This window comes from Opisthocomus hoazin, chromosome 11 (genome assembly GCF_030867145.1).
Source record: "Opisthocomus hoazin isolate bOpiHoa1 chromosome 11, bOpiHoa1.hap1, whole genome shotgun sequence".
Taxonomy (NCBI): domain Eukaryota; kingdom Metazoa; phylum Chordata; class Aves; order Opisthocomiformes; family Opisthocomidae; genus Opisthocomus; species Opisthocomus hoazin.
In genome coordinates this window covers 6,481,970-6,507,741 of record NC_134424.1, presented here as the reverse complement: position 1 = coordinate 6,507,741, position 25,772 = coordinate 6,481,970, and the positions used below count along the sequence as shown (strand labels likewise).

Here is a 25,772-nt window from a genome sequence, read left to right as displayed (position 1 = left end):
TCCAGTAGTCATTCATAGGCTAAACATGCTTGAATGGAAAAGTCTGACCCCACGTAACAAATTTTCCAGGAAAACCGGGTGTGTAACATGCATAAGGTTCTCCAAGTGAGATGGATTTTTTCTTCTGTGTCTGCACTTAAAAGGGTCTTTTTATTGTTGTTATTATTATTTGCATTACAGTTACAGTCCTTGCAGATAAAAGTTCCAATTAATGTACTTAACTGTCTGGTGGTAAAAAAAGTGTTTTTTCATTGCTTTTATAGTTTCATTATGTTTTGCCACTCCTAAACAACTATACACTTTGAGTTAAATTCTTTATTGCTGCAGCAACTTGAGCTTCCACATAACAATTAAAGGTGTTATAAAGCTTATCCACCACAACCTATTATTTGGAATAGATAACCAAATAAGCAAGACTATCTCATGTGGTTATTAGTGCTCATACAGCAAATTAATAGAGAAAATTAAACATTTAGCTTATTAATAGATATTTACCACACAATCTATGTAGTCCAAATTTAGAAATGCTGATTATTGCATACATTATCTTTATTGTTGAGGTTGCAGTCAATAAAATCACAAATCTTTCTTCTCTTAGGGCATGACCATAAGATGAATTAAGCCAATGAGAATCTTTTCATTGCTTTCAATATGATTTGGATGAGGGAACAGGGAGTTTATATGAAGAATTACTTTATAGAAAAATACAAGCATTTGGGCCCGAATTGGTTGTCACAATTCCTCTTACTCCTAAGAGACACTTAAAAGACTATTTGTCAGTTGATGGCTTTCTGAATTGTTGGGTTCTCTCTTCTGGGGCACCTATGGGCTTTCAAAAAGCTTGTGTCAGCAGGGCAAATGCACCTAATATGACATGAAGCAGCATTTCTCTCCAAATGAGTTAAATATTTACTGCAGATTTAGTCGTCTCATGCTTGCAAACTCATCAGTGCTTAAGCCCATGACCACGCAACCTAAACTCATTTTCCCTAATGGATGTTCATAGGCTTTCATCCCTGACTCACTCTGGAAGGTCAGTTGCTTGAAAATTTAATATTATAAAACATTTCCACACTTTGTGGAGCCCTTGTTTGTTAGTAGATTTTGTACCACTTAATACAGTGGGTACACCTTATGGCACACGACCATATGACCTTAGCAGCAGATAGTCGAGGGAGATTCCTCCCTGCTCGTCTACCCCAGTTCTTCACTACAGAAATACCACAGCTGTAGAATCACCAGGTAACAGGACTCACTCCTATGCATGGAGAAGCCACTGGACTCCCAGACTTCTTCCAAAATCCCTTGTTCACAGCCAGAAGTAGATCAGCATCTCCACACTACCTTTCTCTTACCTGGCTGCAGGGTTACTATCATGTTCAAAAGCTCCCAAAGACGTTTCAAAAAGAAGAGTGAAAGCCAAAGATAAGAATAATGCTTTTTATGCTATAGTAAAAGCAACATACCGTTAGCATTTCATAGTGGCATAAAGTAATGCTTTTCTAGCAAACCTTCTTACAAATCCTGCTCTTTTGTAGGCTGTGCACGATGTTTTGTGCTAAGTTTAAACAAATCCTGCCAAATTTATGCCGCAATTTCATAAAGTAGCCAAATATCTCTGGGGAACAGACTGGCACCATTAAATACTTGGTGATTATGAGCTAAACAAAATCTGAATGGAGGAATCAAGAAATTACTTGGGCAGTGCATTAGCCCACCGTGGTGTCTCATCTCCTTGTGCCGCACTGCTGAAGTGAATGGGAATAATACACTTGACACTTCATTTCTGTGCATAGCATATGCCACAGACACCAAGTATTCACAAACCCTAAGCCACCGTCTATCTGTCTATCACTCCTTTGTGTTCTCCACCTCATCAAACTATTGCAAATGCTCATAAAGAACAATTAGGGCAAAGACAAATTAAGCCTGGTGACCTTGCACACAAGGGGAAGGTTCCTGCCCTAAAAACTGCCATTTTAGTGAGTGGGGCATCAAAGGGAAGTGCTGTTGGACCATCCTGTAATTTGCAGCGGCTGATTGCCATTCCTTAAGGTCTCTAAGTATAGAATCAAATATTTGGAGAAAAAGCTTATTTCTAGATGGATTCCCTTTGCCCTTGTCCTTGTACAAGAGAATATTTGGGGAAGAGGCCTCCAATATTAAAAGCATAAAATCAGCCAACGGTTGTTGCATATTTACTCTAGTACGTTACCTACATTTCTTCAGGCCCAGAGCTTGACTGTCATTTTTAGGCCAAAAATACTGCTGATGTCAGAGAAGCTGCTAACATAAGACAGGCAAGCTATATCTACTGTAGGGTGACATTTATCTGCATTTCCTATTAAAACTGAAGTATAGCAGCACCTGTCTTATTCAGGAGCACACATAATGGGAGTAATAACGTTGTAATCCCACCGGTACAGAAGCCATGCAGAGACACAGACAGGAGCACGCCTGGGTGCTTTGATTAGCCACTGCTGCTCTTCCTAATCTGAGTGTCAATATTCTCTTTTTCTTTTTTTTCTTTTTCTCTTCTTTCTTTTTTTGCCAGAAGGAGGAACGTGTGAAGTTATAGCAGCACACAGATGCTGTAATAAGAATCGAATTGAGGAAAGATCACAAACAGTAAAATGCTCCTGTCTACCTGGGAAAGTGGCTGGGACTACAAGAAACAGACCTTCCTGTGTTGATGGCAAGTAGCTCCTCCTCTATATATGTCTCTATTTGTGTACCATCCAGTCTATAGTTTATGCATAGGAACTTTGTTGTGTTCTGTATTTAACAAAACAGAAAAATCTATAAGCATAGGTATACATTTACGCGACCTTGCCTGCTACTTTGGTGCATGGTTCTGTGCAGATGGATCACATCAACATTTACTCACAAATATGAGAGTATACCGTCCAGTACAGGTGCTTAGATAACAGATTATCTTGCAGGATCAAGCCCTTAATAAAAAAACGGACAAAATTATCCCTTACGTCACTTCACAGAGCCCCTCTGGTGTCACATTAGTTTTGATTCACAAGTATTTCAAAGAACACAGCCGTTCATTTTGGTTTAATTAGCCATTTGAAAACTCAGTGGTAAAAAAGATAAATAAATGAATCCTGCGGTCTTGTCCTGTAACGAACATTACAGAAAGCTAGGAAAAAAATCTTTGTCTTTTGAAATCACTGGTGCTGTTTCTTGTCATGGGGATTTTTTTGCTGAAGGAAAAACACCATGTTGTTTGTGTTTGGGGTTCATATCAGGTCTAGCTCCACAGGGTCTATTCCTCTCTGGGGCTCCCCTGCCAGTGTTGCAAGGTGAAAATATGCAGCAGCCGGGGAGAGAGCCGCGGATTGGAAGTGCTCAGAGAAATACAAATCGCGTAAGGAGATGGGGAGTAAGTGGTACTAATCCCATTAGTTACCATTCTCAAACAAGCTGCTCCATGTTGCAGAAACCCTCTGTGCAACAGCTTTGTGAAACAGATTATCCTGTGAAAATTCCTCGCTGGTCTTTGCGGTAAACTTCTGGTGCCGTTATTTACACCAACCCACAACCTAAAAGTGCTTCAAAGAACCAGGGCTTGTTTTGGCTGGAGCTGAGGTGGGCTCTGCCCAGGGCTGGATGTCCAGGGCTGGTGACATAGCTGCAGTGCTTGGAAGCACCTAACGTTTCCCCTTCGGGTCCAGCGCTTGGCATTCAGCTTTCCCACAAGTGGGTGGAAGGGGAGAGCACTACAAGCAAACATTGGGAAAAATGGTTTCTCCTGGGTACCTTTTCTCAACCAGATGCTGCAAAGGTACTAGCAAGGGAGAGCAGGGGCTGGTCCAGCTGTAGCCCAAAGCTAGACAGGAGTGTGGTGGGGGCTGTGGACTGGACGACTGTGTAGACAAAGCTCCGAGGCTTGCGCATTCAACACAAAAAAGGTGAGAGATTGGGTGTGCCTTGGAGGGATGAGAAACTCGTATTTTCTCAGTGAGTATTTATGGTGTGTACGTATCCAGTTTATATATTAAAGACAGAAAGAAAATGTTTTATTATTTCAAAAATGCTTTCAAATTTTTAAATTATGAGGCAGTAATTCATAGCTTGTTACACTGGCAATGCAGTTCATCTTCTGAACTCATGACTAAAAACATGCTATGAATGCACCTGTGAATGATTACACTTTAATCCGTGTTCTGTCATTCTGTTATTGCTTAATTACCCTGATAAAAAGAAGCCTTTCTTTTTCTGTTAAGCGCACTCATAAAACCATAGGTGAAACCTACAGCTGGTCTTAACCAAAGATCAATTGTACAAGCCTTGAAGAATTTCATGTTCTTCAGCAGGTCATGAAAAACAGAGGCACTGGGTAGAGCAGAGAGACACCTTTAATTCAGATCTCATAATTCTGTTCAAAGAAGAGCAGCTCAAAGAATGCTGTGTTAAGAAAAAAAGTTAGATGCAGGTGTGGACTGGAGCCTAATTGCTCTGTCAGGATTACAATAAAAAGAGATGTTATTGTCTGGAATTTTGAAAGGAGTAAGGATAAAACAATGGCTAATATGAAAGTGCCAAGCTAGTCCCATTGAAGTCACTGGTAAGACTCACAGTGACTTCAAAGCCAGCAAATGTGAACTACAAAGGAATGTCTTCCCCTTTCAAGTTTAGTTGTTGTAGTCAGCCCATAGCTTCTTTTGTAGATGGCTGGTGAATGGTTCAAAAGCCCAATATGCTGCTCATAAAAATTAATAGAAGGGGCATTTTCTTTGGCCTTTGTTTTATCCCTGACTTTGTTTTGTGACTTTTGACATCCTGACCTGTTTTAAGTCAAGACTTTTACCTATTTAGTGGTTCTGTTCTTGCTAAGGCAAACTCCCAAAACTTCCCATGGGAGTCCCATTGATGTCAGAACTTTAACTCACACAAGAATTTGGGATTTTCTGTTTCTTTTGTACATTAGGACATATCAAAAGGTCATCTGCAACTTTTTACCTTCTGCACCTTCCATACTGAAAGGCTTAAAACCAGTTAATCTCACATCGGGTTTTACACTGTATGCAGTTTCAAGCCATAATCGATCGTTAAGAAAGCTTGCTTGGAACCATGAATTCAAAATCCATGAGTGTTAAGATACAGCAGTATACTCACAGCCAAACAGACTGATCACCTTTGAGAGGTGACAAAAAGTGGGAGATCCTAAGTTAGCAGTCCCATCTGTGGTTGATTAATGCCTTGAGCCATCTCCACCTAATTAGCTGTGTGTATAAAACAAGCTGAAGTTTAGTCTTTCCCTGTTAATACCATTGGCCAAACTGTCACGTAATGGGATCAGAATCAAGCTTTTGGTGTTTCTTAGTCCAGTTTCATCAGGAAACACAGCATCACGGCTGATGCTTTGACAATTTAAGTTCACGTTACAGAGAAGAGATTGCATTGCCTTCCACTCCTAGCAGCCATTACTCCGGGACACAACTGGGCTGTGTGGGTGGGACAGTGTGGAGAGCTGGCTTTGTTTTCTGTTTAAGAGAGAACACAATTATATGTAGGAGTCAGCTTAACCTTTTTAATAAGTATCAGGACTGATGAAAGGTCTTTTTGTGCTCTCGTTGTGAGATCGCATCGTGGGTAGCACGCCATCATAGTACATAGGGTGCCCATATGCAGTCCTCCTGACTGAGCTGACATTCAGGCGGCGTACGCGTTGTTTGTGCTATGAAGGGTGGGAAGTTGCCATGTATTCCCAAGCATCGCTTCCTGCCAAGTCCAGCAAACTTCTTCTTTGGGCCTTCATCTTAAAAAAGTATAGCAAGGCCAGCCTCTGAAGTCATAAATTATTTCTTGCTGCTCATTCAGTAGACACTCCTAAAACCTGCCTCAATCACTAATGAATTATGTAGTGGCAACAGTGAGAGCAAAACAAAAGCCAAATCTTGTCACGAAACAGAGATGCCAGTTTCTGTTTCTTTGCCTGTTCTGTTGCACATTTACTTTCATGATTCCCTTCACTACTGCAGTGTTTGGGGTTTTTTTGAAGGATGGTTTGAGTGCCTCCTTCCCTCCCTACAATTTATTTTGCGTCCCACTTGGCAGTAGCACATACCACAGGCATCAGTCTGTTCAGCTCTCTGTCATGGCTGTTACTATTTCCTCCATTTGCCCAAATACTCTCCAGAGCAAGTCCCAAATGGATTAACTTCATTTGTGTTGCAGTAGCTTGAGAGGGTCCCTATTTTTTTTTAAAGCAGTGTGGAGCATGGCCAGGGCTTTCCCAGCCCTCTGCCTCCAGAGCACAAGGGAACTGCGCAGCTGGGAGCGTTGCTAACCTGCTCCACAGCAATGCTGTTGGACACAGCGTGTGCATCGGCTGTCTGAAGGTCCCAGAGCGAGCTCCTGATCTACCCTCCTGCCCACACGCTCCAGAGACAGCCCGGGCCAGCACAGGGCTGCAGTTTGCAGCTCAGACTGACATGCAGATGCCTCTAGCTTCACATTTTAATGGACCTGCTCTCTCTCATTTTCTTGTTATTGCAAGCATATGGGACATGAGGGCAATTTTGCAAGGGTTTCTTAGCCGTGCTTCTGATTTCACACCTTCCCTCTCCACTGTGCTTATGAAAAGCTTGTCTTCCTCGTTTCAGAAGCCCAGGAATTTTCCTGATCCTGCAATAGGCTCTGTGGGGTTATGAGGGCACTCAGGTGTCAGCACAAATAGCTGGGATTTGTCCCCTTGCTAGCTGCCACATGGCTGATACAATTTCTCCTGTCAGTTGAGATTTTATTCCTTCGTTAACTGATTTCGCCTATTGGTACTGTGGTTACCCAGGAGAGATGTTCCCAGTAATGTCTTCTGCTTCTTTATAGCAATGCTTCTTGCATCTTCCTGGTAGGGTCAGTGGGCACATGGCGATTATCCTTTCAGGTGCCAAGCCCACATCCTTCAAAAAATCTGTTCACCTCTGTGCATAAATATCAGTTGTTGACTCCAAAATTTTAGTTGTTTTTTTTAAATGAACCTTGTATTGTTCCACATAAAACTATAAGAATACACTAAAATGAAAAAGAAGAAAAAAACTCATATATTTATCTTTCCTTAAATAGATATTTGTCTTTTTTAAGAATTTTTCACGATTCCCAGTATACCTCTTACATTTAAGTAGGACCAAGATTTCTTCTGTTGTTCATGCATAATGTGGTGGTTTTCTTAAGCTTATTCATTACTTCATCAGAGCTTCTTTTTCCTGCCCCATCTTCCTTCTCAGTATGGAAAGCACTGAGCATAGTGAAACCTTGATAAAACATGTGGCTTTTAAATACCTTTTAAATTGCTGCTTGAACCTTTTCTAGAAGTACTCGGTATATTCTCAATATATTTAAAAGATACTGAGGGATTTGCATTCACCCTGCCTCCTGAAAAACTGTTTTTATTTTGCTTTTGCTTTCTTCAGATAAATGGCTACGGAGTGCTCCAGATTTGGTGGTTCTACAGATCTGGCTTCATACAGGGTTTCATAACTTTGAAATAACTTTGTTGTGACAGTATCAAATGTAAAGGTTACACCAACACTGTCGTATTTGCATCAGGACTTTAATGTCCCTCTCATTCTTCATTGACCTAATCTTCGTGCAAAGTTGATGTCACCTTTGTGAATTTTGTTCTGTGGCATGGATAAAGTTGGCTGTCTGAGCTAGAAAGAAACAATGAGCAAGCAGCAGAAGTGAATCGATGAACGTACGTCTTTTGTTTGTTTGTTGTTCTTTAAGGCTTGGCTACACATGACTTGCAGTTTTCTTCAGTTGCTTCCATTAGCAAAAAAGTCTTGTGGCCACTTTTTCATTTGCTTTTTGTTTTGATTTGGTTTTTTTTGAAGCGGTTCATTTTAGTATTCAATATACACAACATGAATGCTTGGCTGGACATGGGAGTCATCACCTTTTCTACACTCTAGTTGAAAGCATTGGAAAATTCTCCTATTTGGAAATTTCCCTTTCCCTGTAAGGATACACACTTTTGCTTTCCACTGCACTTTACAGTGGCCACTCACATTGCTTCCAGGATTACCAGTGAAGAGGACTGGTCACAAACAGCCAGTGTGAAGGAGGTGGGAACAGACAGCAAGTGAGCCGATGGGGTTACTGAGTAAAGATTAACAGAAAAGCCCTGATAATATTCTCTCAGTTCTAATACTTCATATGATTGCTATACAAATGTAATAGGAATACAAGATATTTATAATTTTAATACTGTCACTTTTATGCTGTGAATAATGTGCTTTGTACCATATCATCTACAGTGGTATTGAACCATTCTGTACAGTCAGTAAGTGGTTATGTCATGTGTTCTTCCATGTCTTTAAATAACACATAATTTGTTCCTCTATACTGATATTTACTGTGTTGCAGTCAATGATGCTCTTGGACATATTTTTAATGCTTGAATTTTTCTGGTCCCTTTTCTTCAATCTTCTTCCAGTCTTTTTTAAACGCTTTCAGAGGCAACCTCAATATTTCTTGCACAATTATCTGTGAAATTTGTTGGACCACAAAGTATGGTATAACAGATGAGCACCTGCACTGCCTTTTGAAATCAGCCACAAAGGGACTTTCATGTAGGTTGTGCATGTTGCCAGTGCTTTTAGAACATGAAGTGGTTTTAACACTGGTCAAAACCAATGAGGAAAAAGGAAGGTGCTACAAAAATGCTGTGCAGTACCTCTCCCTCTAAATTATTCCTGTAAGAAAAGTCTCTGCAGAGATCTGCAATGATCTGATTCCATGTTGTCTGCAACACAGGATTTGAAGCATTAGCTCTGAGGCAGCAGGACTAGTGTTTTAACTCTCCATGGTCTGCTGTTGTCCTGTTTTATACCAGTCATGCATCAGGGGAAAGCAAAATCACTCACTGATGCAGAACAATAAAATGAAATTAATCCAGTATTTCCCTTTCTCCCAGACTGGCTTTGGATCATATCAAGTTTCAAATCATTCTGTAATATATGAAATATTAACGTGAGTGCACATCCTTCAGATTTCTATTAGTTTGAGGATTATCCATCACTAGCCACCATATGGCCTTGTGAATTTACATCATACTTCATCAGGACAGCATTCACAACCTAAACACAAGTCTTCACAACTGTTGGAAGCACTGTGACTTTTAACACCTGTCGGGGCCAGCACCTCACAACTCTCCAGTCATGCTACCGGGTGGTTGGTATGGCACACCCTTATGTTTCCATGTGCGATAGAGGGAGCAGGGAGAGGACAGCATTCATCAGCATGTGTTCCCTTTGCTGGTGTTTGCCCGCCTTTCTCTCACCCAGGACCTGCAAATAATAAGATCATACCTGGTATGTCACTCCTTGGGCAGACCATAAGTGCAGCCACACTGTTGACATGAGCTGATTTATTTTATTTTTTAAGATGCCTACTGCAGAGTGAGCACTCCCAGGTCAGGAGCGCAGTGTTCCTGCAGCGCAGAGGTGCAGCACATCCTCTCGCAGGTCCCTGAGCGGGGGCTCAGCCCGTGCATCCTCCCACTGCACCCACCCTACCCCAGCCCGCACCGGCTAAGGGATGGGCACGGAAATACAGAAATGTCCTGGCTCTTCCCGGAGTGAGTGCAGGATGCAAGCCCTGTAGAGTCAAATGAAAGACTTCTATTGACTTGGGGTCAGGTCCTTAGTAAATGTTTTGTTAGATATAATCCTGTATCTATCAGCACTTACATCGAGTGAAAACGGTTCGCAGTCACAAAGCCAATAGTTTTCTATTTATCTAATGTGTACTTTAGGTGGTATCACCAGAAAGCCTTTTTTTTTCCACTCTGTGAAAATACTTTCAATCAATTCTTATTTCTTGAAGAAAGGGGGAAAAAATGTTTTTTGAAATCCAAGGAGTCAGCTTCTCATCCCTCTAGCTGTGCTTCGGCCTAGATAAGAAGAGATCTCAGGGTCCCGTATTATTAATGCACTGTCTATATGAATAACGAGCAGGCTTGGTGAATTATTCCACACTCCTGGGAAAATCTATAGTCCTGTCCTTCTGCAGCACCACTGCAACTGAGAAGGAGACTCGTATTTTTTTTGATTTGGTGAATTCAGATTACTTCATTTGTAAGGAGGAAAAAAATGTATCTATTCCCCACTAGCACCCATTTAGTAAGCTCAAAAAAAAAATCACAGCGTATCACATGCACTATTAAAAAGGAGAAAGAGAGTGAGAAAGAAGCCTAACTGTGTACTGAAATATTTTAAGACTTTGCTTTTGTCCAGAAACACATCTTGAAACGCCCTTGCAGCCACCCTGCAATTGCAGCCAGATCCTGAGAGGTGATGACTTCAGGGGAGCAAAAGCAAAACTGGCAGTGATGACGCGGAGTAATTAGTTCATTTACCAAGGCACAGCAGCCCTCGTTACCACTTTGCCTTCTGATCTGCAGGGCAGAGGCTGGAGGGAGCAGAGGGGAGATGTGTGCCGGACTCTGCTGATGGTGGGTGAGCTTTTGTGTCAGAGCACAGTATCACCTCCTGAGCCCGGACCATCAGCGAGCAACCTGGGGAGGGCAGAGAGGCCGTGCTTCTCCCTGAACAAGTATTTGTACAAACATATATATGTGTGTGTGTATATATATCTGTGCAGGTGCTGTGGAGTTATCCTGCAGCACATCAAAATGCCGTGCAGATGTGTACGTATGTGTTTCCAGTGATTTAGATACACAGGAGGAGGATACTCAAGGGTCAGATTTGTAGCCAACCTGAGCCGTATTCGGCAGCAAGGGCTGCTGAGTTAGGCACTTCCCCATCTCTCAGCGAGGGCTGCGTTGTTTGTGCCGCATGCAAACACCCGCCAGGCATTAGGGAGAAGTAGACAGATGATGATGCCTTTCTGGTGTGAAGATGGTGCAGCTAATGAGATCGTCTGACTGTGGGTTTATGTGAGTACATCTTCATCTCAGCTATAATTTATCTCCCTACCTATGTCTGGCATTTCTTTCTTTTCCAATTGACATTGCAGTTTCCTGCGTAGCAAAGCAACCTCCCTTTTTAATATCAAGCCCACAGAATAGCTGACTAATCCACCCCTGATGAAGTGCAGAGAGCTCACTTAAATCCCGGTTTCCACAATAAAAAACATTTTCTTCTTCTACTTAAGAGGAGAAAAAAGCCATAAGTCATGGCACCATCTCCATCTGCGTGAGGGGGGGTCATTTTTCCAGGTTCCAGCTGACAGGTTTCAGTGCTGACACAGAGGCAGGAGAGCCCTCGCAGCCAACCAAGGTGCACGAGCAGCAGCCTTATGGTGAAATTAGAGAATGGCACTGCCGCGTAGCAGTGTGAAGACACCCGGGAACATATAATTACTTCACCTCCATGCAGAGGAAAATAACCTTTCTCTAAAATACTTGCAATAAGCTCGCTAGAGGCTAAACGAAAAAACAGTAGGAGTTTTCTCCTCTTATAGGTAGCATTAAGTGTTAATTGCACCCCTAGTAAGGGGTTTTGGAGGCAGGGAGCACAGGCACAGAGGGCTGCCGGCCACGCTGGTGCACCAGGCTCCGCAGGCAGAAAGAAGCACAACCTGGGTGGGAAAAGAGAGCCTAGAGAATACTCCCTGACAGGGGTGAAGCCGCAGGCAGGACCGTGCAGGTGAGCCCCTTGAGTTCAGGTAGCGTCAGGATCGGGCACACTGCCCAGCCAAACAGAGAGAACAACCAGGAGCAGGGGTTAACAGAGATCTACATGGGCCAGCCCAGATTAGCCCCGAAGAGCGGTAGCAGCTCACTGCAACCTATCTGTGAATCTACAGATGGTGGACACAAGGGGAAAAAAAACTTCAGCGATGCTGAGGGAGAGATTTCCAAATGTCAGGAACTAGATGGAAAAAGCCTGTCCAAGAAGAAAGACTAGGGTGAGCAGCAGTGTGTCAGAGCCAAAAAGCTTTGCTTGGGGTGTAACACAGAAGTAGCTGAGAAGAGTAAGATCTGGATATCTAGGAGGGACTCTGTGTGGAGTGACGTTGCCAGCTGATACAAGATGTGTAGCGTCTCAGGAGTAAAAGGTTTAAACCTTTACACCATGCCTTTAAACAAACGCTGGGTTTATCTGTGCCTTGTGCGACAAAGCACATGTGCGCAGTCCAAGAACAATATTCAAAATGAATTCAGAAAGCGGATTGACACCCAGAGACAGATTTTCAGCTGGGGTAAACTGAAATTTCAATCCAGAGAGACCTGCTGGTTTGTGCCAAATGAGGACACGGGAGTTCAGGAAAATGAACAGAATGGTGACTGGCTATTAATCCTTGCTCATGGTCTTTAGGGAATATATGGGACTAGTGTTCAGCTAATGGATGGCCAAGAGGAGTTTAGAGAAACGTTAAGGTCGGGTTAGCATCTATGCTGTATCCCCTCACACCAAATCTTTGCAGTAATTCAGATGATAATCTGTCTCTGCTAGGAAAGACATTATTACTGAATCTCTAATTCTGCATAAACCCACGTCATACATCTTTTCTGCATCAGGTACTGCATTTTCAGTGCACCAGGGCTGTGAAATGCTGCTTGCCTACAGGTGTCTCTAACATGGTATAGAAAATAAGTGATCGGAGTATCGCAGAGCGTTAAGCCTTTTTTTCTTTTCTTTCAAAGCTACCTTCTATCTATAAACATGGAGCTAGTTCACAAGGCTTGAATGTGGTTTGTAGGATTAGAAATTGAACACAAAGGAAGTGGATGATTAAGTGAAAATGGAAAATGCTGCTACATAGTGTGGTATCTTTAAATTAAGAAACAAGAACTTGAAGTTACTACACACTGAAATTTTAAAGAGACAATGACCAAATCTTTTTAAGAAGAATACACATCATTAATCCTTTTATTGACTCAGTGAGTTCAAAGAAGAGTCACTAATTTAGCACTGGGATTGTCTGTTGTGTCTACATGAATTAATCTGGCAAGTGCAACTAGAGGCGGACAAGTCAACAAGTGTTTAATTGATATCAGAGGATTGATTATCCATAAAATTGATCACAGACACATTTCCAGTTCCTCCTCTCAGAGTACAACCAGGTAGCTGTAGGACACAAACCTCTCAGCAGTTTGTCAGCCCCGAGTCTGTTCTGGGTGATTTTCGTGCATTAACATTGCAGAATTGCCTTACATTTAGGAATCAAGTAAGTACATTGTCAGCAAGGGATTTATTTCAAATCTCAGACTTTGTGCTGAGGAAGTGTGCTGTTCAGCACGTACATAGCCTGCAGATTTTGGAACAGGTATCTATACGTAGGTGTCAGAAAGCAGTTTGCTAATCCAGTGTCTCAAAGAAAGCATTATTCCTCTTTGGGAATGAAGTGTTTCCATAGACCATTCAGTTTCCTACAATAACTGCTCAAGGTTAAGTGAATACAAGTGCTGATGTAGTATGGCAAAATTCAATAATATTTAAAAAGTGCTGCCTCTCCGTTTAGAAACTATCATGAAAAAGACAGCGGTGTGGAAAGGAGCTGTGCTCTACAGTTTAAGCAGCCTGTATCGTTAGTACATAAAAACGATTTGCAGGCAGATGGATTGTTTTTAATATATGATCTTCTGTAATCGCTTCCTTTTGATTACAATTCCTAGGCAGCAAGCATACAGCAGAGTTTTCAAGATGCATGTGCATGGTCAGTACTTTTTTTTTTTTTTTTATCTTCCTAATGTGCCCAGAACTCACAAACAGCAAGGTGAAACATCAGCACAAACTGTCACTCAGGAATGAAATTGAGAAGCAAATGACACTGTCCTAACCGAGGACAATGGCAAATCTCCCATTAACTCAAATGACAACAGAGAACATATCTCTGTATTGGTTTTATTATTACAAAATGCCCTCTCCTTTTTCTTCAGACCCCTCCACAAAATACCATCAAATGCGGTCATATGTAATATAGTTATGCAAATATCAAATGAACTCTATTTCCTTTGGCAAATTCCTTTCCTCCTCTTGAAAATAGCTAACTGAATGAACACATTTTAGAACAAGAGCACCTATAGTCCCTGTTAAGTAAAAAAACCAAAGCCTGTTAGCGTAATGAACACTTGTATCACATTAGTGACATCGTTATCCATGGACACAGAGACCTCTGGCTCTGAGCAGGATGGGGGAGAGGAGGGTGAACACTGCTTTGAACCACAGAGCACATGAACGAAGCAGTAAAGGAGAAAATCCATATAGTTTCTGACAGGTTGTGTTTCCTCTGGGATTCAGCTCAATAGCAAAGGCCCAGCCTCATTATTGCACTGGTGTTATTCATTTCTCTTATTTGTCTGTGTATTGTGATGAATTTGGTTCATCTGAATGTCAGGCAGGGAATCAGGCGAGGCATCTGTGGCAGAGCTGGAGAAGTGTAATGCTTCTCTGCAGCACAGTGATGGGTCCTTTCCTGGGATGGATCTGCAGTTCTGGCCGCTCATCTTCAAAAACGGAGGTGAATTAACTCTGGAGCCCAGATGTGGAGAAAGGCTCTGGCTGCTCAGGAGAATGGGCAGCCACTGTTAAGAGAGAAGAGGTGTAGGGCAGCAAAGCAAAGGATGAAGGAGTGTGAATCTGCTGTCAAGTCAGTGTGCGAACACCAGGAATGGAGAAAGGCTAAGAAAACAGTGGAGGATTTAATAGATATAAACTCCCTGTCATTAAATGTTGGTTGGAAATTAGAAGAAAAGTCCTAATTCTTAGCGGAGGGTGGCAACACCTTCCCGGCAAGGATGCCAGCTAGTTTTGCAGACTTCCAGTGTCTTTTGCCATACCAACAAAGGCAAAAACTTTAGTATTATTTGATAAAATAACACTGCAGCATACTGGTGAACAATGGAGGTACCGCAGACGGATGTGAGTCGAGAAAAAGAGCTGTAGAGCAGACTCATAAGAATTCACTCGTGTTAGAAACACAGCTGACTGCATATTTCAATCTGCCCCCCCCCCAAAAAAAAGAAAAAAAATCTTATAATGAACAAATCACATTAGTTTTCAGGCAGCTACATTTCGTATCAACTAAAGGGCGAAGCCTGCGGGGGTTGTGTGATGGTTTTTGAAAACAAAAATGTTTTGTCAATGTTGTGAATTTATTAGTAAAAGAAGAAGGACAAAATTGTCAAGCATTGTGTGGAAAAGTTTCATCCCATTTGTAAGTCTTTAGTTACACTATGACTTTATTTGGTACAGTAATTTTTTAATTGCTTGGTTGGCCAGCAGTGATAGCTTTTTTATCCATTTTTTTGCAACAAAGTGCTGATAAATCAGGTTTAGCAGTGCAACCAATTAATTGTCCTTTGTAAGTATTGACTTAGGTTTTTTTAATCTATTTTATTTGTCGGAAATGGCAGTGCTGGACTTCCCTGGATGAGCAATAATGAGGGAGTATTGCAGAATTCATTTCTACTGATCCTCTGAAACAGTGCTTGTATGTTCTGTGTGGTCAATACAAAAAAACAGCATTTGCAAACACTAATTAAGTAAATTATAGCCTTGCTACCTGGCTTGCGTTCTTCAAATGAACCCTGGTGCTCATAAGTGGGGATTCTAGCAAAACGTACCAGTTTGAGTTTGCAGATTTCCCAGCTGAGTTTGCTCATTAACACATGGCAGGATGGCAACTGTGATCAGAAATGATCTGTGATTGCAATGGACATGGTCTAAATGTATTGTGTGTGGTCAGGTTTGGTAAATAAAATGAATGGGGGAGGTTTTGAAATTCCTAAAAGTCAAATGTAATTACATACCACCCAGATCTTTGTTGTACTGTTACTGTCTACTGGCACTGAAAACCTTTTGAAAGCTGATACAATTTCCTAATGAAAGGGATAAAAAATTGACAAACCAGCTTAGATGCTCCAAATGTAGCAACCCTTGTGCAAAGGCCGTTCGTGAAAACTCCTGCGTGTGCTCTGTTGAATCAGTATATTTCTGAAATAATCAGGAACACTCATTTGTAACAAGTTTTGGGTTAGACACTTTACATGCGAACCACTTTAATTTTAAACTCATTATTTATGGTAAGTATAGCCACACTCCTCATGTATTTTGCATATTCAATTTTCAAGCCAAAATATAGGAGCTGCATTAGCTTCACTGCTCCCAGCAGGTAATCAGCCTCCTGCAATATCAAACCTTATGTCACCAACAGTAATAGGCTGAAATAGTCAGAGTCTCATGAGGACTGTGCCTGCCCAGTTCCTATTAAAATTAATAGGGACTGGGCATCCATTCCCTTCAGGCAGCTTTGAAAATATCAGCCAAAATATAGTTGTAAGTATTAACCTTTAGGAAGTTAGTGTTGGCAGCCTCCCACTGCTCTGTAGTAGTTTCCAAAGTCAGTAGCTCTGATTAGGCGTGAGCCCTGCACGAGAGCCTCCAGCTCTGGTGTGATGGGACCATGTCCTTGGAGGCTGCTGGTGGGGAGCAGCTGTGGGCAATTCGCACCTCCAGGCTGTTTTGGCTGAGCAGGTCCTGGAGACTCGGGAGGTAAATTGTGAGGCTGTTCTGCCACTTGTACCATGAGCAGCCTGAACTGAACATGGGTTTTTTTCCTGATCCACAGATATGAGGAAGCCAGTCCCGTAAACGTCAGTAGAGGTGGTATGAAATGGCTACCCTGACTCTGAATATGATGCAATATAGAAGTCTGGGGCAGAAATGCCAAAAATATTGCAGCCTAACTGTTAAAATAAACATATTTTGAATAGAAAAAACCCTGCCTGTGAATGCTTTTATATATTAAACCCTGTAAGGAACTTCTGCCCTGCTGATTTAACCTTCTTTAATTAAGGGTTTTTTTCCATTTCCTGTCTAAATTTGTAAAGAAAAATAGTCTGGCATTTGAAAAGAACAAGGGAGTTAGAATCATTTATTATTGGATTACTATTAACCCAACAGAAATAGCAATAGAAATTCAGGTTTTTAAAAAACCTCCAGGTCTCAGGTCTAATCTGTACAGATGATGACCTGCGAGGAAGCAGTGTTACAGGAATAAATTGGCTGTGGTTTAGACTGAAGGATTTCAACCCAGCTAATAAACTCTCAGTAGTGCATGCCTGATACGTTACCACAGTAGCCGGAGAGCAAACTGTCCCCTTTTTAATTTTTTTCACCAAATAGTTCTAAAATAATGAAAGTGTAATCAACACGCTCAGTGAGCAGATTGTTGATGGGCACAAAATGCATTCCTAAATCAAATAAACTGCTAAATGTGAAGCATTTGCTAGGCTCTGCTTTACATAGTATGAGATAAGAAGCAGATATAACATGCTGATCTCTATTACTGAGCGCTACTAAAAATGCAAGGGGAGATCTGTGCTCCATCAATTTCAACAGTGCATCCTTAGTAGAAATCCTGTAAGGACCACCTGGCTCTCAAAGACCTTTTACACTGCACCTTCACCACCTTTGTGTGTGCCAGCTCTTTTTTTGGTGGATACTTATGCCATTTTAGGAAGAACTAATTGCATTTTGCTGAATTTTGTTGCATTTTTATTCTGGTGTTCTTATTTTTTTAGTTTCCCTTCCTAAATATGACTGTCTAGTAGTCATGGACCTGGAGGAAATGTGTAGCCAGGAACATCGGCAGTGCTAGCAGATCTCCCGTCCTGGCTCTGCTGAGTCCACAGGTTTTGAGCAGAATTATTGGCAAGGCTTACTGCAGTATCCCTGTGCTCAGGGTGTGGATCGTGCACTTGTTCTGTTAGCTTTTCCTGAAATATTAGCTAAATGTAGCTTTCTGTAGAATATAAATCAGCTACGTTAGCGTAGTGTCCTGCTTGTACAACATATTTTGGTTATGTCTACCCTTCGTGTTTGCTCCCTTCATGGCCTATTGCAATATGTCAAAGAACGTAGACGCTGCTGCTTCCTACCACGTTTTTCAGCTAAAAATGACAGGTGCCTGGAATTATTACAGTATTACTTTTGTTTGTTTTTTTTCACTAAGAAAACAGTACCATAGATGTTGCAGAGAGCAAGGGGGCTATACTTGCGCTCCACAGCCTAACAAGGGACCACAGTCTGCTAGGTTGTGCTGCAAAACAAAGTAGGCATCCAGCGAGGGCGAGAGCACAGGCTTTGTGCGGTGAAAAAAACAGAAAAATTGGGCTGTGGGCAACACAGGAGCGAAGAGAGGTTACACTGCAGAGTGGGGGCAGACTTGCTGTGTTAAGTAGTACTGGATACAGTAAAGAACCTCAAACATTTGGAAATTTTGTATTTCTTGGAAACTTGAAAAAGTGTGCAGTAACTAAACAGATTAAAACTGTACACTGAAACCGTACACTGTTTGGATCATTGTTACCGTGTTTATGAAGGATGAGATAAAAACATAGCATGGGGGGCAGACCCACAGGGTCCTGTTCTACACCCAGTCTGGGGAAACGCTGAAGTACAAGGAGATATTCCTACAGCCTGCTTTCAATTTCCATCCAAAAATGCTCTTCCTTCCAATTTCTCTTTGGTGTCAAAATAAATGGAAATGTTTCATAGTGATTAATGGTGTGCTGGCTACACAGTGAATGCTGGTAGGGATACAGCCGATCAGTGAAGAGGATATTTTCAGAAAACCTCATCATATTTTGTTTTGACTTTATGCTGACATGTTGAATTTTGGCAAAAAAGTGATGAAATTCAGCCAGTTACATAGGCATGCATGTGTGCACAGATGCACACAGGGAGAGAGAGTCGCTTGATGACTCCGCTCCTGGAAGATACCTCTCCAGATACATGCTCTGTTGCTTGACACATGCTGGGCTGCTGGTCGCCATTTGAACCTTCATTGTCCACTTCAACGATTATGTCTGCAGGACAGGACCGAAGGAGCATCCCTGCGGTCCCCAAGGCCACCCGATGTTGCATGGCACTGTGGGAACCAGCAGCCACTACGAGGCAGATCGATGGGAGGTGGAGGCTTACCTGCCCCTCACCCTACATCTGTGCACCTCCTCTAGTGTCACTTTTGAGAGTAAAAGGAGGTGACAAATGCCATCAAGTCCCTGTTTTCTTTAGGAGATTAGCTTAGATTTTTTAAAAGTGCTTACAATGTTTTAGAAAGAGATCCAAAAAAATCTGCATCCTAATGCACATCAGCTCAGAACTTCCTCTAGGTTTCAATAGAGCTTGTACGCAAAGTCTATACTGTATTTATTCACCTAGAGACCTTAACTTTTATGTACAAAAAAGAACTACAGCACAACATTGTTTCTTTCACTACCATTGATCTTTAGTTTCACACTTCAGTTTTGCCCTCTAGATTAAGGGTGGTTTTTTCATACTGCTGTGTATGTGAGATGTTTAAAACTTGCTTGAGATTTCGATTTCCAGAGGGTTCTGCGAAGCTGAGGTTGTAGCTTATCTAATATTTTGACAAAGTCCAAGCTGTGTTGTAAAAGTCAAGTTAGCTTTAAGCTCTTTTCACCACTACAGTGAATAATCCAATTTTTAATTATATGTTATTTTCTTTTTTTTATTTTTTGCTTAAAATTTAGTTGTTTGTCATTATTATAATTTTAGTGGAAGGGACACTGGAGGAACCAAGCCTTGCTGGAATAGATTGTTATCAGTGTAATGTATTGATCAGGTCAGGCAGTAAATTAACAGGAGCAGAACACCATTAAATTTTGAACTTAATTGCCTTCTACTCTTAATTTCTGTTGGATATAATCAATAGGTGCCAGAGGAAAGTTAAAAGAGTTATTTAGCAACCCGCTATTTCCTGCAGCATAATGGAAAGCTACTGTTTCATCCTCTAGTTGATGCAAATAATTTGCAGTTCAAGTGTGGCCACTTAAGCATTTTATCAAAGACTCACTTTTGGTTCTGTCTTGATTAATATTCATCTCTTCTAGAAAGAAATGTGATTCAGTGACGCAATCTGTTTTGGTTTAGCTGCCCCTTTGGTCTTTGCACTTAGTTTGGTGTTGCAGCAATACCATTTCCCTCCAGGACCTCTCCAGCCTGTATTCCTGTCTCTAGCCATGCACACACAAAGTGTCTTCAGGGTGATATTCTCAGGCCAGTATCTTTTAATATCCTTTCCTTTTCCAAGGAAATGCAATGTTACAGCCAGTGGAAATGAAGACCATGGTCTTGGTCTTGACTCTTCTTGGTTCTTCTGTTTGCTAGTTTGGGCAAGTTGTTCATAGATCATAGAATCATAGAATGGTAAGGGTTGGAGGGAATGGTAAGGTTCATGTCTCTTCCCTGCCTGCAAAACATAACATAATGAAATGTCTTCACTGAGGTCTGGTGTCAAGCTGACGTGTTGTACTCTCTTCTAGTACTCCCTATGCTGATGATATACCTTGTACTGTTCCCCAACCTACTGTTGAGTTTGTTCCTCCTTGTGTCTCACATTTCTCTCTGTAGTAATATTTTAGATACCTTTTTTTTCACTTGCTGTTGAATTTAAGTATTGCTTATCCCGCTGTAATCTAAAACCAGTTCCTTATAAATCAATATCTCAGTGCTATTATTATTTTTACACCTCTTTGAACACTCTTTCCATTACCTAGTCTATTGCTAATCAAATGCTGCAAAGGAAATGCCATGTTTCAGGTGGCCCCCTGCCAAAGCCGTGTGCCCAGTATCCCTGCCCTGTGGAATCACAGGGACATTAAAAACCCATTGAATGGAAGATAGACATCTGATGCAAATTAGGGGATTATTGCAAACTTCACTAGGCCTTGGAGTCTGTATTACTGAAGCAGCACGAAGAATAAAACAGGCCAAGGCAATCATACCTCATATTTTACAATAGTGTCAGTTCCGTGCCAGTGGTGCTGTTCCATATTTATAACTTTATATTGGCATAAGGCAATTCACATTCAAGCTAATGGGAGTTTTCCAGGAGCATTGATTCAGATTCTTGATGAGAAATGAGTATAGCCCCTTTTGCACACCTTTACAGCAGAAATACCAGTTAGAGAAGAGTCTAGTTCAGGTTTTATGAAGTGGTGCACAATGATGCACTGACTTCATAGAAGTCTCATTTTTTAAGACAGCTGACCTATAGTCCCTCTGAAAACCAAGTATCTTCAGCGAGTGGGAAGTTACCCACCTCAAAATAGAGTCAACATATCCAGCAAGCCTTGCACTGAAATCTTGACCTACATCTGTCCACAATTCTCTCCATTATAAAATGTGGATAACAGGTATTTTACTGTGAGTACTTTTGATTTTATTCAAGTTCAGTATATCTGAAAAAACATTGCTTGCTGTCTATGCAAATTCAAAAACTGACAAATCATCAGAAGAGCTGAGTATGAATTTACCTCTTTGACAATTATTTCTTGTCACATTATTTTGGTTAACTGGAAATTCATCACAGGGGACAAAAAAATAAAGCCTCTTGACAGTTACAAGGAATTAACTGTTCTTACAATAATGTGTTTTCCAAGGGAAGGCTGGAGGGCAGAGTTTGACAGTGCTGAAGCTCTACCATGTACAGTGATGTCCTGCAATCATCATTGGCCTGGACTTAACCTTTACAGAGGGAAGACTTGTTGGTCTGAGTTAGACTAGCATGAATTGTGCAAGACTCCCAGCTCCCAGGAGAGGCTGAAATTCTCCTGTTCTGTTCGTACCACCAGTGCCCACAGCGTCACTGGTCCTCGTATTATAAGCAGACAGAGAGCAGAACTGGTGTTGTGCCTATGGTATATTTGGAGAACTGAATCACAAAGCCAGGTGCCCACAGAAGCCTGTGGCTAAGAAGAGAATTAGACATAGGGCTAATTGAGTATCTCTGGCCAAGGTCAGCAATTATAATAGCATTCCTCACTTCCCGTGGAGAAGACCTTCGCCTTGTGTTTCACGCTTGTGCCAAGAAAAGGATAAAAGGAGATTTTTCTCTGTGCCACTGAGGAGAATCCTCTTTCCATCCATATGAATTATGCTGTCTCCAAGGTGCCAGATTGATCTGTCTATGATATCCCTTGTGTATTGTTTCTAGACTAACACATATCTGTGTTTCTTCTTTCATGATCAACTGGTACTAATGGAAGCTAACTCACATTATAGCCTTCCGCTGCTACCCACTGCCATGAAAAGCTCTACGGGAACAATTGAGGCCTGCTGCAGAAGAGAGGTACAAACAGACTGCTTGCTAAGCAAGCAAAGATTTGCTGTGCATTGGGGTAAAGTTTCATGCTTGATTTGTCTTGTAAGAAGCCTCTGGAGGAGATGCTTTTAAGCATCTGACATGGTTCCCTGGAAGAGCAACAAAGAGAGGCCACTGAGATGGTATTTTGATGCTGTGCCTGATAGTCACTCGAAATTCCCCTGGCTTCTTCTGAGTCTCTTGAAAGGGAAGTAACACCATGCAGCAACCTATGTCCAGTCCAAACTTCAACATGAGACAGACATTTGCAACAATACCCGGATGTTTTGGAATGAGATGTGGGTAATAAGACAACGTTTATGTTAAGGTTGATGACGAGTATGGTTTGGCTCAGTTGAAGCTCCTTCTTTGGCTTGCTGTCATCATAAAAACCTTTTGAACTATAGATTATGCATTACAGCTAGACACAGCAGGAAAGGCAGACAAGGTAGGAAGTCTCAGAGACACACATGAATTAGGGTTAAATTGAGCAAACTAATTCTCAATCAGATCTAGTCACCACTAAAATGAAGAAGATAGAAAGAGACAGAATCAAAATTAGCAAGATAACAGATTGCATTTCTGGTTAGGAAGAAGTCCTGCATTATGAAATGCTGGTGGATTTAATGTTCAGTTCTACCCTTATTTATAATGCACATTGTAAAGCATATTTGCAGTCATCACCTTCTAGCTGAATCAGGGCAGGGAGTTTTCGTTTTTCTTAGAGTACTTTATGTTTTATAGCTTAGAATCTTGGCAGAAGTGCATCTACAGTAATATATGATTCACGTTGTTGTTAGGCTGGGGACTGCAATTGTTGCTGTTCTGTCTATACTGTGTTTGTGGAAGGATCAGGATTGGAGCTGTGAGGTTTTTCTCATGGTCCCTAAATCCAGAAGTATATTTGCACCATTTTTATCCCTAGAAAGTTACCCACAGCTTACAACTCGCTTTCCTGAGAAATGGTCAGACAAGACATATTGGAAAGGAGGCTTATTTTGTGTATACTAGTGTATAAGAGATTATACCAGACAGCAACCCTAGTTATGACCCAAAAAACCTACCACATGACAGCAACCACCCCAAACCCCCCCCAAAAAACACAAAGAAATGAAAGATGGACACAAACACCCCCCCCAGAAGAAAACCCACAAAACCACCAGTTCTTTGGGGAGTTTCCAAGACATTTTGGGGAGTTTCAGGTGAAGATAATATATTCTTTGCATAGCTGTTCAAATTAAATGTGTTGACTCTATACATAAGTTGTTTTCAACTCTGTCTTGTCATTCAGTCGAAAGAGAGTTTCTGTGACACTTGGTGAAGTTCCTCAAAACATTGGTACTGGCAGATGTAAGATGGCCTGGTTCAGCTGGAGGGAAGCTGAAGGGAAGCTTCAGCTTCTGGGGAAAACTCTGCCATTAATTTCACGGCCAGCAGAACTAACAAATTATGGCTGCAAGAAAACTGTATAACCTGCTGCAAGTGGAAAGTTCTTTATGCTGCATCACTGGAAATATAATATGAGTTTGAAACCCCGCCACTTACATGCACATATCTTCCAGCAGTTTCAGCAAAATCAGGAGATTTTCAGATCTTTGTCCCGAACAATAAGCAAGTGCATTTTATAAAGATATGTTCAACGTCCCTATAAATAACAATTTCTCTTTTTGCCTTTGCAAGCCATCATCAGAGGGTGAATACTTCTTCACTTCCTCATTCCTATCCTTCATCTGCCCACATAGCTGTAACAGCATGCATGTAAAAATGTATTAAAATTTCAGCCTTGCAATTTAAATGTCAAGTATTCAATCTCATTCCAGTACATTTAAACCCTCTTTTGCATATAGTATTGCCAACTTCTTACAAATCTGGTTTTCTTAAAAATGACAGAAGATACATCTGTGGCCCTTGCTATCAGAAAGTCCCATTTGTTACTCTACCCTTGCAGATCACAAATGTAATGCAGCGTGCTGTGCTGAGAGATCAGTCACAGGCAATGCTTTAGGGATATTAAATAGATAGTTATATTGTCTTCGTGGAGCTGATCTTACTCCCCTTTGCTTCACTGGAGTTTAGCAAGGTCTCACTGAAATGCTGCTGGGATTTAGCTTCACTGTAATATAACCAGGCATCTCTGCATGGGGAGATGATGTTGTGAAGGTGTGTCCCGATTGCCCATCTCTTTCTGTGCCCTGAAACGAAGAAAAGACAGCACAGGAATATATGTGTATATATATATATATATATATATGTAATGCATTTCACAGCTATCTGGTTCTCCAGATTTATTTTTTTTTTCTCCCATCCTGTGTAGTCTCCTCAGGTATCTATTGACAGAAGCTGTTTGCAGTCATGCTGAGTCATGATTTGGGGGGGTGTTGCAGACTGCGGAAGAAAGATCCAGAACACCCAACACACTAGGCTACTCTAATGAAGTTGCAGACATAGCCTGCTCCTCTCGCTCTAGCACAGACTGGTATTTAGGACCTCGCTTTCAAAGACTCAGGGTTTCCAGTGAGTCATCTAAATTCCACATTTGGGCATATAAATTGCTTGCCCTCAGTGGTTTTCTAAATTAAAAATTACCATTTAAAACAAAAAGCACTAACAACTGTATAATTCATTTTCTCAGACTCGTTCCTTTTGAAAGTAATAGCAAATACAATGACAAAAAAAGAAGTTTACGTAACTTACTAGCTTTTGAAGAATTTCCTTCCAAACAGTAATAATAAATGTATGTGTGTACATTGAGAGCTCTCTCTTGGGCCAAGTTTTTTTAGTATCAGGAAAACCTTATTTATGGCATATGAAATATTGTGGCCATTCCTAAAGAATTCATGAGGATCTTTTTATTCCACTGCCCACAGAAAGTGGAAGGGAACTTGCCACTAACCTCTCCAGCAAAGAGGACACAAATATAACCCAGTATTTCCACTGAAGGTTAGTGCATATTTTTACCATTTCTGCCTTCGGAGCAGCTTGTACAATCCATAGTGATCTAGGGACAGGAATACACTTTCCCCTCTGCCTTGGCAGGGCTTGGAAACTGCTTGGAGATCCTTGCAGTGGAGGTGCAAAAAAGACACAGAAAACTGCTATGGCCTGATGATGCACCAACTTTGCTGCAGCATGAACATCCCCGTTACTACAAAAGCCTTTGGAGGTCGAAAGCTGTCCTAGTTGGAGTATTTCTACCTGCTTTTTAATGAACAAATGCTGACGCTGTTTGAATAATTCATTTATATTAAAATACAGAATCTTGAAGCACATCAGCCACTAAAGACACTTCTTTGCAGAAGACGTCCTGCATTTCCCTGGCCAGGACTTGTTCTCCCTGCGAGGCAGAGCTGGAAGGGCTCCCCATGAGCTCCCAATGCAGAACTGAAGTCTTGAATGCTCCCTGGCCACAAATTGAGCCCCTGAATGCACAGTAACTGAATATTCATTTTGTCCATTCTTCAGAAAAATACTTACAGTTTAAAGTACAAGAATAGCCCCATTTATAAGCCTCAATGTGAGACAAGTCTCTGTCACCAGTGCCGTATCTACATTTCTTAATAAGAATGGAACAAAGCTGAGATATTACCATGTATAAAAATAATGAAAAAAAAGGTATCCAGAGAGAAAAATTACCTTTTTGTCACAAAGTGATGTGGGTTGATTATAAGCATATGTATTCT

At 41.3% G+C, this 25,772-nt stretch overlaps 1 protein-coding gene across 3 annotated transcripts in view; it reads left to right on the top strand.

The window, feature by feature from the left end:
* Positions 1-25,772, top strand: part of TAFA1 (TAFA chemokine like family member 1) — a 236,099-nt gene that overhangs the window by 184,847 nt on the left and 25,480 nt on the right. For 2 of the 3 annotated variants that reach the window (XM_075432474.1, XM_009936639.2), the window contains one exon: positions 2,555-2,695. In XM_075432474.1, coding sequence (XP_075288589.1) covers positions 2,555-2,695 — 141 coding nt within the window. The remainder of the gene's footprint in view (positions 1-2,554; positions 2,696-25,772) is intronic. The other variant, XM_075432472.1, reaches the window with a different exon arrangement.